The sequence below is a fragment of the Cervus elaphus genome, chromosome 16 (genome assembly GCF_910594005.1).
Source record: "Cervus elaphus chromosome 16, mCerEla1.1, whole genome shotgun sequence".
Classification (NCBI taxonomy): Eukaryota; Metazoa; Chordata; class Mammalia; order Artiodactyla; family Cervidae; genus Cervus; species Cervus elaphus.
This window is the reverse complement of record NC_057830.1, coordinates 9,012,741-9,030,495: the sequence shown is the minus strand read 5'-3', so window position 1 is coordinate 9,030,495 and position 17,755 is coordinate 9,012,741. Positions and strand designations below refer to the sequence as shown.

Genomic DNA, 17,755 nt, shown 5'->3' with positions numbered 1-17,755 from the left:
ACCAGGGAGACCTGTGCCCTGCTCATGGCTACGTGCGTTGGAGTGACAGGTGCGTGGGCTTCAGGGCCACACAGACCAGCATTGCGTTCTAGGTTGCAGTTGCAGGACACACATAGTCCTGGTCTGAGCTGACACTAAGACTGTTTCTGAGCCCTGCAGAAAAGACCCTTTGGAATCCAGTGCCTTTTCTTCTCTCTAGTTGCCTGGCCAGCTTCACTGCCCTAGCGAACAACTTCTGACCTGCTTCTGATCAGGTTCAAGGTCTCATTGTTTTCTGGATACGGTTTGGGGACAGGGAGCCGATTTTATGGAACCAATCCACTCATCCCTCAGTCTTCCCTAATTCTCCCAGAAACTTTTGGCTGCAAACCTGGGATCTTCCAAAACAACTTTTGCGACCCTGGTACCACACTAGACTTCCATCTGCTGGAATTTTCCTGAAGAGAGTGGGGTCTGGACTGAGAGTTGTCTGACTCCCTCCTCTAACTAAGCCCTTCATCCTTGCTAAGCGTGAGCGAGTTGCCTGCTCAGGGCAGTGAGTGAAGCCTTCAGCCACCTAAAAGAGCCTTGGAACACAGGGGCCAGTTATCACCCAGTGAAGTTAAAAAGAGCAACAGGAACTACAGTGTGTGTGTGCCCTTTCAGAAATGAGAGGAAGCCTTTCACAAGACAGTAAAAGGGCCTCCACTTCCCAGATTTCAATCAGGTCTTTTGGCAGAGGCTGTCAGGGTGTTTCTCTTCCAGCCAGCAGGTTTGTTTCTCTCTTTGAAACAACCCTAGAACCCCGAAAGATGGGGACAGACTTCTCACAAGCACCACTCTTCCCAGCATCACTTAAGGACCGTCCCCTGCTCCCCCCCTGCCGACTCCCCCATCCCACCCCCTCCCCAAACGTGGCCGCCTCCCAGCTTCTGGCGAGGAAAGAATGTGTGGTGCTCCCAGGGTTGCTGGCAGCGGCCCCACCGCTTGGCTCCGAAATCAGAACCATCTGGTGCAGTGAAGGAAGTCAGGACGGTGCCCATAGAGACAGCTCTCTTCTTGGTGGCAGCCCCACGCCAGCTGGATCACCGGGCATGGGGCAGGAGACACAGGGAGACGGTTCCAGTGCAAGAGAGATTTGGGCCAGTTGTCTTTGAAACTCAGCGCAGCCCTGAATTCACGTTGCTTCCTTCTTTCTCTTGCTTTTGTCCATGTTTCTTCTAGGGACTTCTGGGATTCATTGGTCTGGTTGGGGAGCCAGGAATCATGGGAGAAAAGGTAAGTCACGTTGGCGGGAATATTTAAACAAATAGAGCTTGTGTTTTGAAATGTTAAAAAGGTGAAGGGGCCAGTTGCCCTGGGGATTTCAGACCTCTCTCCCTGGCCTTTCCTCCTTTCCCTGGCCTTCCAGACCCTTAAAAAACCATTGTCACCTGTCCCAGCATTTCCTGGGGCTTCTACCCTGCCCTCTGCCCAGCACCCCCAAGTGCAGCCGGATGTCTGTGAGAGTCATCCCTGTGGTCTGGGCTGCTCACGGCTGCAAGCTGACACTGCGCGGGGCAGGCAACAGGGGGAGGCAGAGATTTACCTTTTAAAAAAGCATCCCAGTTCTTTAAGTTGCCTTATGAATGCCAGCGGGTGTGTTTTACAGACCAGATAACCAAGGCTCCAGTGGGGGAGGTGACTTGCTCAAGGTCACCCGGATGGAAAGTGGCAGGGCTGGGATTCGAACCACATTAAGTGCCCATGGCCACACTTTGCTGGGCATCTTGGCTTCTGATGACTGGAATCCCCCTTCTCCCGTCACCACTCCGGGTGATGTGGCCGTAGATCTTGGACAAGTCTTTGTCCCTCTCTAGTCCCCGGAGGGCATATCTGCACCTGTCCCCACAGAGCCGCCCCACTGCCGTGACCTCCCTGAATTGCTGTCTCCATCACAGGGTGACCGGGGCATGATGGGACCCCCAGGCGCGCCCGGACCCAAGGGGTCGATGGTAAGGAGCAGTCTGCATCCCCTTACCCTCTCCTGCCCCAGCCACGGTGACAGCTCTGCTGTCCTCTGCCTGCCTCTGGGTACCCCAGGCCTTCAGAATGACTAGCCCCTTCCTCCTGGGGGCCTGGCTGCTGCCTGCATAGACCTGGGCTGGAGCTGAGCTGGCCGAGGCAGGACTGCAGATGGAAGAGGAGCCTTTCAGAACTGATTCCTCCTTGTTCATCTCTTTCTTGGCAGGGCCATCCTGGAACCCCAGGTGTGGTGGGAAGCCCTGGAGAGCCTGGACCTCTGGTAAGCAAAGCCTTCGTGTTCGCTGAGCTCAGACTTCACTGTTGAGTCACGGTGGAGTCTAGGTCTCAACGCTGGGCAGACCTGGGTCAGATCCCAGCTTCCCGCTATATTGCCAGAGCAGATCATTGAACTTTTGTGTGCCTGAACTGTGCTTATCTGAAAAGATAGATAAAATAAGCGAGCAAGTAGGTGAAATGAAACCAGGCAGCTAATGTTCATTATGTAGGGACAGTCATTGCAAGGGAGTATAATGGCCATTAGCATTACTGTTGCTCTCTTCATTCACTCGGGAAATACTGTGTCACATGTCCATTCCAGCAAGTGCCGTCAACAGGGCAGAAAGCTGTCCTTGCCCTTGAGGAGCTCATCTTCTGGCATGGGGAAAGAGAAGGCAGTAGATAAGTGACAACTGCTTTGGAGAAAGCAGGGGAAAAGATGGGAAATGCTGGGACAAATGGGCGGAGGGTCCAAGGATGCAGCTTCTCATGATGGGCATGAGATGGGCTTCTCATGATGACTGAAGTATCAGGGATGTTCTTGAGGATCCCGAGGCAGCGAGGGGTGGGAGAGGCAGTGCTGGGTGCTGAGGAGGAATACCAAGCACTAGCCCAGGTGCAGGAAGCCTGGATACATAAGCATCATCCAGAGATGGAGGTTCCAGCCTGCAGGCGGCCCCGTCAGTCCTGTATAACTTTTTTTGTTTTTTAATTTGGCCCTGCCAAGTCTTAGCTGTAGGCTGTGGGATCTTTAGTTGCAGCGTGCACACTCTTGGTTGCAGCATGTGGGATCTAGTTTCCTGACCAGGGATTGAACCTGGGCTCCCTACACTGGCAGCCCCCGGACCACCAGGAAAGTCCCCACAATCCTTTTGATGAGGGGGAAAGCTCACGGTGCAGAGCTAGGATCAAAAGCCAGTGCTCTGGGCTCTTGATGGCATGGTTTCCCCCTGTTTGTGAGAAGGAGGAAAAAAGTTACATCTGGCCTGGGCCTGGAGAGATTGGTGGGCAGACTGAGGCATTCACCTGAGGGTCCTAGCCCATCCAGCCCGAAGGCTGCTGGCCCACCTTCCTTCCCAGTGCTCAGAGGACCTGAGGACCAGGCCCAACAGATGCTCCTGGAAAGGGTGTGCTTGGAGTTCGGGAGTGTGGGAGGTGCTCAGGGCAGAGCCGAAGTCAGAGAGCAAGAATGCTGGGGCTCTATCATCATGTCCCAGCTGTGTCCCTGGGCCTGGACCTCCCTGAGCCTCAGTCTGCCCATCTGTCCAATGGGAGGAAGAAAGTCTGAAAAGAATTGATGGGACAAAAACGAAGGCCAGGAGGAGATGAGAAAATAGCAGGGCCTTCAGGCCAGTACAAAGAAGGAAGCAGCAGGCCTCCAGGGCTCTCTGACCCCTCCCCGTCCCATTTCCTCAGTGCTTCCATCTGTTCAGTGGGTTGCCTCTGACTTAGCAAGGTCAGACAGTGAGTTGCTGCCTTCACATCCCAAGGTTGCCACTGACCTTCCAGTGGGGATGGACACTTGGGACTCTTTGGACAGTCAGCTGCCCCCAGTGCCCCTGGGGAAGCAAGGTGGCATGGAGGTCCAGAAAGCTTTAGAATCAGACACTTTGAGTCAAATCCTGGCTCCCTCTTTGTTAGCTCTGTGATTGTTGGCAACATTTATAGCATCTCTGAGCCTCAGTTTCCCCATCTGTGAGTCAGCATAATACCACCTTCATGATGAGACTATTGTGAGACATAAATGATACCATGCATGATGTAATGTTTCGCAAACTACCTGCATATAGCAAGTGCTTAATGAATGGGAACAATAATAATTACTATCCCTATTTGTTAGATATGATGATTTCTACTATTATTAGTAAGACTATTACTATGAAACTGACATTTCTGATAATACTGTTCATATCTGATTGGCATTTTTCACTTTTCCAATCTCTGTAACATCCATGTTCTCCTACAGTCCACTGAGGTCAGCCAGGGTTACTGTCTCCATTATTTGGAGGGGGAGCAGTCAGGCCCTGGGTCCCTCTGTTTCTGACCTCTTCCCCCTTTGAGAGAGCTGAGAGCGACCCTTTACCGAAGACCTCCAAGTCATTTCATCTTCCTAGCAACTCTAGGAGGCAAAGACTCTCCTTATACCCATTTTATAGATGATGAAACTGAGGCCCAGAGAGGGTAAGCCACTTGCGAAAGGCCACAAAATTAGTAAGCGGCAGAGTCGGGATTTGAACCTAGTTCTCTGGTGGAACAGTCTGCTCTTTTAAGCACCCTACGACCTCTGAGTTAAGACTTGGCTCCCGCAGTTTCCCAGTGACGCAGCTGCATGCCTTCTGCAGTCTGCGATCCCTCTATAAAGTGGCCCGTGGTTCTCACCCAGTCTTCCTGTTCTTCACCATCCAGAAGTCCAGCCTCTCTTTTTATGGGGCCAAGCCTGGGTCCACACCCTGCTTGCTGTGCTGACAAGGGGTCGGGTTGGAATCCAGCCCTCACCTTGGCTCTTGAGCAGTTGGAGGGTCTGCACCCCTTGAGGCCTGGGAAAGAGAGAGCAGAAAGAAGAGTTTTTCCTGAGGCCCCAAACTGAGCTGGGCCTCTCCCTGGTATTCAGAGTGGGGGATGAGGCCACCTCTTCTTGGAAAGGGAGCACGCCCAGCCTGAGAATTGCCGCTTGAGCGGGGAGGCTCTTTCAGCTATTGGAGGGGTCCTTGGCCTGCATGGGGTGAAGAGGCAGCCTGACAGCCTGACATGTGTAGCTGGGCCTGGAACCTCGGAGGGGCTGGGGGCGGGGAGGAACCAGGCCGCGAGGCGGCCTGCTTCCTCTCTTCACCTTCCATCCCTCCCTTCCTGTCCTGTCCTCTCCGATCCCTCCCGAAATCCTTGTCATCGGCCTGCTCTGGGCCAGGTGCTGGGAATCCCAGGATCAAGGCCAGCTGTGTGTTTTCTCTTCCTCCCTCCCTGTTGCTTCTTGTCATCCCTTCATCAAGCCGAGATAACCCGGGCCTCTTCCCTGGGCCAGACCCTGCTCCCTCCTTTGTGCCTCCCCCACCCCCTCTTCTCTGCTCAGCCTCTCCCCTCCTCCCCTCCCCGCCCCACGCCTGCATCCCGTTCACCCGCCCTCACCGCAGGGCCCTGGTCTGGCTCTGCCCCCTCTTGCCCCTTGCCCTCTGGCTCTTTCTGCCCTCTTCAGAGCCTTCTGGATGCTTTCAGGTAGTATTCGAGGTCAGGGTCGGAAACAGGACGTGGGGCCCCCCATATTCTTCTGACTGATGGAGAGAGAAAGAGTGAAATGGGCGTTGGAGGAGGCTTTGGTCAGGAATGTCTTCCTAGCTTCTGGTTGTTGATTTTGAGATAAAGAAGGAAGTGGCTCATCCATCCAGGATGCCTTCTCCGGCTACCGGATTCCCAGGCACTGACTCCCGCTCAAGGTGGCAGCTCCTTGGCTGATTCTCTGGCGGTGGAGGGAGGGACGGTGGGCGCAACAGATCTTCCTTCCCACCGGGCTAAGTGCGTAGTGTTTCTTTCTGGAATTGCTGGGCTCAGGAGGGGCCGCTCCCGAGCAGCGCCTGTCTGAGGTTGCAAGCCCGGCCTTCCGTGTTGTCCCCCAGTGTTACTCACTCAGTTGTGTCCAACTGTTTGTGACCCTGTGGACTGTAGCCCACCCAGGCTCCTCTGTCCATGGGATTCTCCAGGCAAGAACACTAGAGTGAGTTACCATTCCCTTCTCCAGGGGAATCTTCCCGACCCAGGGATTGAACCCAAGTCTCCTGCATTGCAGGCAGATTCTTCGGTGTTGCACTTGCTTCTGAAAAGGGGGCTTCTTCAGACTCTTTCTCCTCCCACAGGGTCCTCCAGGATCTCGAGGCCCACCGGGCATGCGGGGAGCAAAGGGACGCCGGGTAAGTGGGGCCCAGCCCCCTGGGGCAGATGCTGGCAGGGGCCACCTGCTTGGAGAGACCCCTCCTGATCCTTCCCCTGCCACCCCAGACCTGAGATTTATGACTTGCCCAGCACCAGCCAGGGTTCTGGGCTCCTGCTGGCTGTGACTCTCAGTGTGGGAACCCCACTCATCTTTCGCAGCCCCCTTCTGAGCACCAGGCCTTGCCATCCAGTAGGCACAGAGGGGCTCTGTGGCACCAATGCTTTGTCTTTTCTTGTGTTTGTTCATGCATTCGTTTGCCTGCAACTAGGCACCTGCTAGGGGCAAGCCATTGTTAGCGGTTCTGTAGATATCAAGAGAATAGCACCCACAGGACCCCTACTTCGCTTTGTGGCTCCCTCAAGGCCAAACAGACAGTACAGGGTCGTTACCACATTGATGGCAGCCTGGGAGCCCGGAGGAGACATCTCACCTGGCCAGGGTACCAGGGAACCCTTCAAGCAGAGGCAGATGCTTGAACGGATGCCAGGTTCCAGACAGAGAGGAAGCCCTAGGGTGAGCTGGAGTGGCATGTTTAGGAATCCCCATTCAACAGAGGAGCCAGGGAGAGAAATGAAACCAAGAATCAGAAGGTATCAAACCAAGTGGGCCTCAAACACCGCAGCTAGACCTATGGGCAGTGCTTCAAGGGTAGTGGGGAGCCACAGAAGGTTTTACACAGGGCTGGCCTGAACATGGGAGCCAGAGGTGATCACTAATACTCTGTGCCGAACACTATCGATCACATGCCTTGACTCAGCTTATCATCAACACTACCCTATAACTAAGAATAGGTGCTATTAATTATCATCGTACAGAAAAGGAAAGTAAGGCACAGGGAGGATGAGTCACTTGCCTTAGGTTGCACAGCTAGAAAGTGGCAGAACTGTGTTTTGAACCCAGGGAATCTGAGTCTTCTGGAGGCAGGGAGGGCTGATGGAGCGGTTTCCTGCCCCCGGTGGACGTTCAGATGCCAGGACAGCAGCTTTGTGAAAAGGAAACAGGATGGCACGGGTGGAGCAGGCAGCCTGGGCCTGTGTTCAGGCTTAAACAGGGGATCTGAGACCTCCTTGGCTGAATTTCAAGTAGTTGAACAATTTCCCCTGAACCAGATGGTCTGAGCAGTCGGCCCGCGAGAGGTGAGATTTAGAGGCATTCCTTGGACCCGGCGGGGCCTCTCCCTCTCCCACATCCTGGTCGCTGCCAGTGGCTGAGGCCCGTTGGCAGCCAGGTTCCACCTTGGCCCTCTGCACATCCTCTCCTGCCCCAGGACTCCAGGTTAGCAGGAGGGGGAGCTGCCCTGCCCCCCACAACCTGCAGATGCCCAGGCTCAGGCCCCCGTCAGCTCACTGAGCTCCCCGCAGCCGTCTCACCATCTTTCCCAGTGGTGGCTTGAAGAAGGTATCTCCTCCTTGAGAAAACCCACGTTCCCGAACACAGAATCTCCAGGGCTGGAAGGGGAACTTCAGGAACATGAGCCCCTCCCCCGGCTGGGTTTGGTGGAAATGCAAAACCGGTGGGACCCCGTGCCCTGGGTCCCCTGCCTGACAGGCCATGTGTGGCCACTTTGTAGATAACGTGGTTCCTGAGGGCGGGCGGGGACTGGAGAGGTGCCCGCTGAGCCAGTTAAAGAGCTCAAGTCTGGACCAGCTCCCTGTGTAGCTCCTGGCTTGCCCTGTGACCCTGGCAAGCCCTTGCTGCCCTCTGGGCCTCAGTTTCCCCAAATACGCTCTGGGAAATGAGCTTGGACGTCTGCAAAGCCCTGCCTGCTTCTCTGCCCGTGTGCAGGATGGGTCCCGCTACCCACCCCCTGTCTCCCCCACCCTCTGACTCCCCTACCCCCCTGCCTGGGGAAGAATGAGCACTAAGAGGTCAAGTCCAGGGCCAGAATGGGGCCTCAGACCCTCAGCTCTTGGTAGAGCTGCTGATCAGGGTCTGGGTCCATGGGCCACAAAGAGTGGGGGCTCTGGGGTCACATAGGGACACATCTCAGGCTTTCCAGTGACCAGCTCTGGGATCTCACGCCAGCTTCTTTCCTCCCTTGCTGCTCCCCCACCCCCATTTATTTGGCTGCGCTGGGTCTTAGTGTGGCATTCTTTGCCAGATGCAGATCTTTTTTTTGAGGCATGCAGGATCTTTAGCTGTGGCATGTAGGATCTAGTTCCCCAACCAGGGATCAAACCTGGGCCCCCTACGTTGGGACCTCGGGGTCTTAGCCACTGGACCACCAGGGAAGTCCCTCACACCAGTTTGTCTGTAAGGCTCAGCGGTTGACATTAGGTGGAAGTCGGAAGGAGCCAGAATTTGAACTCAGGTCAGCCAAATGCCCAATTTTTTCCCACTACTAACCGGTCACTGTTCATCAGTGTGAGGATGAACTTCCTGTCTCAGGGAGTATGCAGTGAGAGCCTGGGGCAGGATATTGCAGAAGACAATGTCTAAACGTCCTGCACCAAGCTCTGCTCGTGTGAATGGGGCTGAGAGCTCAGCAGATCTGGCCTCGAATCCCAGCTCCTCCTCCCCTCTGACCTTGGACAACTGACTTACTCTCCCTGAAGCCCCAGTTTTTTCTCTATAAAAAGGGGTCAGCAGCAGAACCGACCTCTTTGGATGGCCGTGGGGATAGACTTCCTTTGCCAGCACCTCCCATGGTAAGCACCTGGAAGGCCAGCGGTGCGTAGCGAGTGCTGGGAGCGAGTGCTGGGCACATGTTCACTCCCTTTTCATCCCTTATTCACAAGAACTGTGATTGGCTGGATTTTCTGTCCCCTGGGGCTCCTTCCCGCCAAGCTAGAAACCCAGTCTGGCTAGGAGGCAGCCCCAGCTGTGACTGCGAACCTCTTCCTGGGAAGTGGCTACACGGGAACCGATTTGTGGCTCTGAAAGCCGGACCTGCCTCCTGTGTTTAGTGTTCCCCTGGGGAAGGAAGGGGCAGGTTTGGGGCAGCCGCAGAACACAGGACGAACGCAGAGAGGCCCAGAGCAGGGTTAGGCTCGCCTCTCTCTGCACAGGGGAACTGGGGAGGCGGGTGCCTGGGGCCCCTCTACTTTCTCCTCTCCCCAGACAAGAAAGGTTGGTTGGGAAGCCCCAGCCAACCCCAGGTGCTCCCAGAGGATAGCAGTGCCTCCCAGGTAAGAGGGATTTTAGATATTGTCTCCTAGGACACTGTGTCCTGGCCCTGACTCGCATACCCCCTGTGATGGGGAACTTACTCCCTCATTGATAAATAGAGACAGGTAATAGTGGGAAAAAATGGGCATCTAGCTGACTTAAGAGTCACATGCTGGTTCCTCCATCTACTATCAGGGCCACCACAGGCTATTTGCTTATATGTCAAATGAGAAAAAGAGCTTTCACTATGATTGCTGCTGCTGCTGTTGATGCTATTATTGTTATAGATCTCATGACTTTTCTCACAGAGAGACTTTGATTCCCAGAGTAAAGAGGGTGCTGTGTGATTCAGGCCAAGCCATCAACACCTCTGGGCCTCTGCTCTGTTCCTAGAGCTGTCCCTTTCCAGGAAGGTTTATGCTCAGGTAGACAGAGGTCAGGGCTTAGCAGCCATCTCTCAGGAGGACCCATAGACCTGCCATCAGCTCAGACTCTGACCCAACTCTCATGACCTGGGATGCCCCGCATCTCCATCTATCTCCATCTCTACCAGGCCCCTGTCTATGAATCAGGGGTATTAAGTCCAACAGGTGGTCTGACAATATCCACCTGAGACCGAGGCCCAGAGAAAGGAAGGGGCTTACCTGGGGTCACGCAGCAAGCCAGCAGCAACCCCAGGACTTGCACCCACACCCTCTAATCAAACGTCATCTTGAACCCATGCACATTCTCAGTCTGATATAAGCTGCCTATACTAAGGAGGGACCTGAACCCAGATTCCCCAGGCCAGCCATTTCTCTGTGCCCCTGCACCTAGGGAGCCTGCAGCCCCCTTTGGCAAAATCGGATCTTCTGAGAACTTAACTATATGCCAGGTTCTGAGCTGCCCATGTGTATTACTTCCTCCTTGAGGGAGCAATTTCTTATTCCCATTTCAGAGATGGTATAACTGAGGCTCAGTCAGGAGCTGTCACTTTCCCCTAGACACAGCATTTCCTAAGCAGCACGGTGCCCAGTGCCGGACCCCTGGTAGTTCTGGGCGGAGGCCTGAGACCCCAGGAGCAAAGACTCCCAGCCCCGTGTTCTCCTGGCCCAGGCTGATTGCATCAGTGAGCGCTATTTAAGGCTGCGACGTGGGGTTGAAACATGGGGAGCCCCAGGTGGCTGATAAGAGGAATCATAACTTTTTCTGGTTCCATTATTAACTGAAAATATCCTTGTCCAATATTTAAATGATTTCTCAGTTTTCTGTTTTCTCATCCCTCATATCCCCTCCCCCGAGATGCCTCCCTGGCCCCTTATGTGGCTGGTCCCCACACTCCCAGGCTAGGGTGGGTCAGCCGCCTTCACAGGCTCCTCCTCCTTGTCTTCCCAACACCCAGCACAGCCTTTCTGGCCCTCTATAGAACAAACACTACACTGTTCTCAATGGGGGACCCCAGGGCACCCTCATCTGTGTTCCTATGGGAGGCCCATAGAACCCTGCAGGGAATACCAGCTGCTTATATGCCGCTGCTGCTAAGTCGCTTCAGTCGTGTCCGACCCTGTGCGACCCCACAGACGGCAGCCCACCAGGCTCCCCCGTCCCTGGGGTTCTCCAGGCAAGGACACTGGAGTGGGTCGCCATTTCCCTCTCCAATGCATGAAAGTGGAAAGTGAAAGTGAAGTCGCTCAGTCGTGTCCGACTCTTAGCGACCCCATGGACTGCAGCCTACCAGGCTCCTCCGTCCATGGGATTTTCCAGGCGAGAGGACTGGAGTGGGGTGCCATTGCCTTCTCCAGGGACCATAAACAAATTTCCTCCCTTGCAGGGCCTCAGTGTTCCCATCTGTGCAGTGAGGGGGAAGGAGAGAGTCTGCCTGCCCCAGGGGCCTCCCAGTTCTCAGAGGGCCAGACATCCGGTCTCAGGGGTCAGACTTGAGCCCAAGGCTCCGGCCGCAGCTGCCCTGTGCCTGCCCCTCCTCATGTGAGCTGGACCAGAGTAGCTGCTCATCTGGCTGGAGAGGGGGCAGCTCCACATGTCTGACCATGTGGAGACCTTCCCCAGGGCGCCCTCTGTCAGGTTCCCCCAAGGACTATGGTCCACAAGCTGCTTCAAGCCCACATGTGCTCTGGGAAGAGCAGGTGATGGAGTCTGAAGACCTGGCTGCCGGGACATGGCCACATGTCTCTTGGCTCTGCCCTCAGTTTCCGAATCTGTGAAATGGGTTGGCTGGCTGACCTCCACCCTCCTCCCCCTCCAAGGTTTCTTTAAACAGGTTTTAAATATACCACCACCAGGCTCAGTCCAGAATGGTAGGGCCTCTGACTGCGTCCACCTACGCCAAGCCCTCCGCAGAGCCGTGTCAGCAGGCACATTGCTGTGGCTGACCCACCTGAGCAGGGGAAGTGTGTGGGAGGCAGGGAGGTGGAGCTTGTGCGGGGCAAAGCTCAAGGCTCCGAGCAGCCCCGCCCCCCTGGTTCCCAGCCCAAGGGAGACCCCTGCTGTCCACTGTGCTAGTCCCTTTTTCCTATTCCAGGGACCCCGAGGACCGGACGGACCAGCTGGGGAGCAGGGGTCCAAGGGCCTGAAGGTACTGACCCCCGTGGCCGACCCGTCCTTTCATCTCCTGACCCAGGGTGCTGGGTCAGGAATCCAGGCTCGCAGCCTCCTCTGTAACAGGCCCCTTGGGGACAGCAGGGTGTCCCCGAGAGGCTGCAGGACATGCTCCTGAGAGCTCACCTTCCACCCTCCCTGGGGCTGGCATGCCCCCAGCGTTGGGGCAGAGAAGGTAGAATGAGCCATCAGACTCAGAGAGACAGAGGAGGCAAGGATGAGAGAGAGCGAGGTGGAATCGGGCCTGGCCCCTGACTCCCCAAGCCCTTCCAGGGTCCCTGATGGCTGAGACGGCTTCCACCCCCATAGGGATGCAGGGGTCCTTTGTTTTCGACCCAGAACTCCTGGCCACTGGCCAGCCACACCCCCGAGTTTGCCCCCCTGCACACTGGGGAGGGGGGTGTATGCGGTGACCCCCGGGGCTCCTTCTATCTCCCATGGAAGCAAGAGTCCCTTCTCAGGGAAGAGTCCTCCCCAGCACCCACTCCCCTCCTCATGCTTGGCTTCCTGCAGGGCCCGCCAGGACCACAGGGCAGACTGGGCCAGCCTGGGCAGCAGGTATGTGAGGCCAAAGCTGCCAGCCCCTCTCCCCACTCCCTGTTCTGTGATCCGTGCTTCTAACAGCCCGTGTGTGTTTCCAGGGCGTGGCTGGCGAGCGGGGCCACTTGGGCACACGCGGCTTTCCTGTAAGTAGCACCGCCAGTTCGTGGACGTCCCTCTGTGGGACTTGGCAGGGAGGAAATAGCCCCGTTAGCCCCCTTTCTCATCCTGCTCTGGGAATCCCGAAGGTTCTAGCTGCCCACTCCTGCCCTGAAGACCCTCCAGCCTGTCTGTTCCCCTCTGGGACTCAGGCTCCCATCTGTCACGTGGCAGGACCCTCATTGGATATGACAGCTTGACTGAGACCCGGGGGCCAGGCAGGGCGCAGTAGGCCAGGGAGGGACTGAGGTCAGCTTGCTTTGTCCCTGCAGGGCCTCCCGGGTCCCTCCGGTCCCCCAGGCGCCAAGGGCCTCCCAGGAGAACCGGTAAGTGCCCGTCCCCTCGCTCTTTGCATCTTTGGCCCTGGCCAGCTGGTCTCAGCGGCGTCCTCACCTGCCGGGTGTGGGCAGGGGTGTTGTTCTGTGATGAGACCAGGAGAGGGGTTAGAGAGGGGCAGTGTGGGATTCTACCACCCCTAAGGATAGGCCTCGGGTCAGGGAGAGAACACTGGCTGGGGAAGTTCGGGGCTCTAGATTGGGTCTAGCTCCCTTGCCTTCCAGCCTCAGTTTTCTTGCCAGTAAGATGGGAATAATGGTTCCTTTTGCCACCCTATGGTGAGGATGAAATAAGGAAGTGTGTAGAGAATGCTCAGCACAGTGCAAAGTGGAGGGAACAGAGTCCTCCAGGCCTGTGAAGGAGGGAGAAGGCATGCGGATAAACTGACATGCTGTCGGGGCCCTGCGGAGTCCAGCATGGCTGGTGCGGTCAGAGCCGGACCTCGGGGAAGGCAGGATGAGGTCACAGGGGCCAGTCACCCAGAGCCACGGATGGACTTAGTTCTTTGTCCCAGAGGCAACAGGAAGCTGTTGAGGGGATGGGAACAGAGGGGACCTTTCAGGAGATCTCCCTGGAAGGGTGGGTTCTGGGGGGAGCTATACCCTGTGTTGGGGAGCCCCATGAAGAGGCTGTGGCTGTACTGATGGTGACGCAGAGAGCACCGTCTTGGGGCTTGGGAGGAGGGATCTAGGGGACAGGGGGAGGACTGGAGGCTGAGGAGCCCACATCTAGAAGCTCGGGCAGATGCCCTTTGGAACAATGGGTGGGCGAAATGGTGTTCCAGGCCAAGGGCACAGTGAGTGAGGCTCAGGAGCCAGCCAGGGGGTTCTGAGCAGGGGAGGCTGCGCTGAGTCTTCGGAGATGCCTAGGAGAGGGTGCCAGTGGACAGGCGGGGGTGACGCTGGATGCGGGTGAGGAGTGAGCTCAGGACCAGGGTCCTCAGTGAGGCAGGGGTAGGGGTGAGACCGCAGAGTCCCGGGTTCCATGGTCCTCTCCCTCACCCGTCCCTCCAGACTGCACTACCAAATCTCGGACCCCAAAGAGGGCCCAGGCTGGCTTCTCCCGACTGTCTGTGTGTCTGTCTATCTTCCAGGGCCCTCAGGGACCCCAGGGGCCAATTGGCCCTCCAGGAGAGATGGGACCCAAGGTAAGTGCCGAAGGCCCGTGTTCGCCCCGTGGTCTTGCTGGGGAGGAATCAGCCCTTCCCGGCCCTTCTCCTCGGGGCTGCCTGTCCTGTGTCCTGCAGGCACTGGTGGGGAGACGTCTTGGCAGAGAGGGTAGATCCACTATGACGCCAGAGGGGGTGGAGGTGGGCTCCCCAGCCCAGGGGCAGCGGGTGGGATGCAGGCATGCCAGGACCCTCATGGGGGGTTGGCAGTGCCTCTTTTTTGGCACCCTGGAGAGCAGCAATACCCCCCACCCTGACCCTGCTGGGACTTCACCCTGACATGGAGGTTTGACTGCAGAAGCAGTCCTCCTAAGGTCTTGCAGCAAGGAGCTTGGAAGGGGTCTCAGGCACCCCTGCCTTCTCCAGGGGAGAAAACTGAGCCCTCAGGTTTATGCAGGGGCTATGGCCATGCTAATGATGATAACTCGGGGATCTCTCCCACCCTTGTCTTCCTGGCCCGGCTGCAGAGAGAAGGAAAGGCTGGAATCCCTCAGCCCTGAATGCAGCATCTGTTGGCTCCCTCCCCTGTTGTTATGTGAATCATGAAATTTTCCTCTCCACGCTTGCCAAGGGCTCCTACTGTGGTCAACCACACTCGTAGGGGGGGCGAGGGCTCCGGCAGCCTCTGGGTAGCCCCAAGGCTCCACAGTCTGGGCCCAACCACCCCTCCCCTTGCCTGGTCCCAGTTCTAAGCTCCCAAAGGCTGCAGCCTGCTCCCAGCTCTGGGTATCTCAGGGTGTGCAGCCTCGGGCTCGTCCCTTGCCCGCTCTGAGCCTGCCTCAGTGATCTCTTCCCCTAGCAACCAGGGACCAGTCCTTGCTCAAGAATGGACCGATGCCATTTTCTTTTTTTTGCAGGGACCACCAGGTGCAGTGGGAGAACCGGGCCTTCCTGGGGAAGCTGGCATGAAGGTAAGGGGGGATGAAAGAAGAGAAAAATAACTTGCTGAAACCAACTCCCAGCTGGCGGCCACGTCCTCTCCGTGGAAGAGAAACGAGCCTTTCTTGTGCCTGGGATAATGGGTTCTCTGTGCTCCTAGCTGGGGAGTAGGGCCTGGCCATGGCCACAGCAGATGGCCCAGCCGGCCTGGAGCCCCCGCCGCTGCCCGTCCCCCCGGGTCTGGCAGTGTTTTCTCTGGCACCTGCCCCATGCTGGGTCGGCCGGACCTCCTGGCCTCCTGTGATAGCATCTGCATTTCAACGCCGGTGCCCCTCATTACCTGCGGGGAAACAGGAGCCCATTGATCCCTGGGCTCTCAGGAGACCCCGTCCCCGCCTTGCTGTTGGAAGAGGACCTGCTCCCCGTGCGGGGCTCGGAGGCCTGGAACTTCAGTCTTGACTTAGTTTCAGAATCTTTTGCTTGAATAATGCAAGAAACTACCCCATGTATAAGACAGATAGAAATGGGACGATTCTGGTTAGGGCAGGGCTGGGGAACTCAGAGCTCCGCCTCCTCCTTGTGCCTGCAGACACCAGCAGGGAGAGAGTGTAGCTTGGAAACCTCCAGATGACAGAGACCCTTCTGCGGTCTTTCGGAGGAGGTGGGGGACGTTTAGGGCTTCCCAGGTGACTCACTGGTGAAGAATCCGCCTGCCAGTAGACACAGGAGAAGCAGGTTTGATCCCTGGGTCAGGAAGATTCCCTGGAGGAGGAAATGGCAGCCCACTCCAGTATCCCTGCCTGGAGAATCCCACGGACAGAGGAGCCTGGCAGATTGTAAAGAGGCAGATAGGACTGAGTGACTAAGCCCACACACATGCACAAGGGACATGCACTCTGGTTCATTTAGGGCCTCTTCCTCGTTTGGGTTTCTCTCCAGGGCTCTCAGGGGTTAAGAAGGTGATCAGCCTCTGAGCTGCTGTCTCTGCATCTGATTCTCCCTGGAGCCAAACTAACTGCTTGGGTTTGGATCCTAAAGCTGTCAGTAGCTTCATGAGCTCAGTCTGGTTACTTAACCAGTAGTCACTCAGTCTCCTCATTTGTAAAAGCTGACTTCTTCCCCGGCAGGGCTGTTCTGACAATTAGCTGTGTGAAATAAAAAAGCACCGAAGCAGAGCTATGTACGTGTGAGCTAAGCTGTGATGGTGGTGTGGTAGTGGTGGTCCTGAACATGCCCAGGGTTTACTGGGAACAGGCGCTCTGGTTGGCATTTCACAATTTCTCTCTGGTCCTGGAGAAGAAAGAACTTCCTTGGTCCCACCCCTGCTTCCCCACATCAGAACCGATGAGAATAAGAAGGTAGGGTGAGAGCTGGGGCTGGTCCTACCTTCCTACCCATGGATTTGTGTTTGGCTTCTCCTAGGGTGACCTTGGGCCTCTTGGCATCCCTGGGGAGCAGGGCCTCATTGGGCAGCGGGTAAGTCAAAGCAAATTGATTCTCCCTGGAAAGTCCCCCTCCCCATCCCCCCTGGTATTTAGTGGAGGGGGTGGGGGGCCTTTACTCAGCTTCCCTGAGCCTCAGTTTCCTCAACTGTACAAACAGACCACGAATTTCTACAGCTGCATCCAGCCTGCCTCTTGGCAGGCCAGCATTTCCGCAATTCAGAGGTGCTCTGCAGAGAAAAACATTCTGTGGTCAAAATATTTGAGACTGCATGCCCGGTGTTCCCTCTTACACATTAGCGGTAGCATTTTCAAGGCTCTGAGAAGGCCTGCAACCAAGAAATTGGGGGTTCTTTGAGGGGGATCCAGAATCTCCAAACTTATTTGACCTCCAAGTGTTTTTATTGATAAACACCTATTATCACCCTGTCCCATGGAAAGTTATGTGGAAGGTTATCTTTCCTTTTACCAAAAGAAACCCACAGAGCTTGGCTTCCTTTGAGAAGCTTTGGGACATCTCTGCACCCATCTGTCTATGCCCTGTGCTTGAATTATAAGGTCTCTGCCTAAATGTGGACTCTGGGGTGCTGTGAGGGATACAGAGCAAGCATCTTCTAGCGCCTTATGGATGGGGGAAGGTGGGGCCCAGGAGTGAGGGAGAGTTAGTGTGGAGGGCTTGGTTAATGCGGGCACCGAGCACCCGATCCAGTTTCTCATTTGTCCCTTTCCCCATGCCTCCTGTTACTCGCTGCCTAAAGTTAAGAGGGTCCACAAACAGAGCTAAGACATGAAATGAGAGGAGAAGGCCACAGGGCACTAGAGGATGAGTGTGGAGCTTGAAGCCTTCAGATGGCTTGTCTGTCAATGAAAATTGAGCAGTGTAGTTTCTTGGAGTGCCATGTTAAGCAGGATCCTGAGGCTCCATCTGGGCTCACTGGGAATGAGTATGACGTTCACTCACTTGATGCCCACTATGTGCCAGGCACTTCACAGCAATGAGTAACAGAAGGCCCTGTCCTCATGGAGCCTCATTCTAGTAGATCGATTAGTGATGTCTGCTAGGGACACAGGAGGAATGGCTAGTAGGTGGATTGGTGATGCCTGCCATGGACGCATCAAGGATGGAATCTACACACCTGTCCGTCTGTGCCACTCCTGCATTTGATGACTTCCGAGGCCCCTTCCAGCTCAGATGCTGAATAGCTCTGAACAAGCAGAGGGAGACACAAACTTTGTCTGACAGCCCGTTAGAGACCTGAGGCATCCAGAGGCATCTCTGGAGCTAGAAAGGCAAGCAGGGAACCTGACTGAAGATCAGATGCAGATTCAGGGACTTCGTATCATTCC

General features: G+C 56.0%; 1 protein-coding gene across 7 annotated transcripts in view; it reads left to right on the top strand.

The window, feature by feature from the left end:
- COL27A1 (collagen type XXVII alpha 1 chain) overlaps positions 1-17,755 on the top strand; it is a 150,262-nt gene that overhangs the window by 92,538 nt on the left and 39,969 nt on the right. For 6 of the 7 annotated variants that reach the window (XR_006334568.1, XM_043870590.1, XM_043870588.1 and 3 more), the window contains 11 exons: positions 1,204-1,257; positions 1,920-1,973; positions 2,210-2,263; positions 6,105-6,158; positions 11,808-11,861; positions 12,398-12,442; positions 12,526-12,570; positions 12,856-12,909; positions 14,013-14,066; positions 14,945-14,998; positions 16,389-16,442. Coding sequence is in view for 6 of the 7 variants with exons in the window: in XM_043870590.1 (XP_043726525.1) it covers positions 1,204-1,257; positions 1,920-1,973; positions 2,210-2,263; positions 6,105-6,158; positions 11,808-11,861; positions 12,398-12,442; positions 12,526-12,570; positions 12,856-12,909; positions 14,013-14,066; positions 14,945-14,998; positions 16,389-16,442 (576 nt within the window). In the remaining variant the exon portion in view is untranslated. The remainder of the gene's footprint in view (positions 1-1,203; positions 1,258-1,919; positions 1,974-2,209; positions 2,264-6,104; positions 6,159-11,807; positions 11,862-12,397; positions 12,443-12,525; positions 12,571-12,855; positions 12,910-14,012; positions 14,067-14,944; positions 14,999-16,388; positions 16,443-17,755) is intronic. The other variant, XM_043870591.1, reaches the window with a different exon arrangement.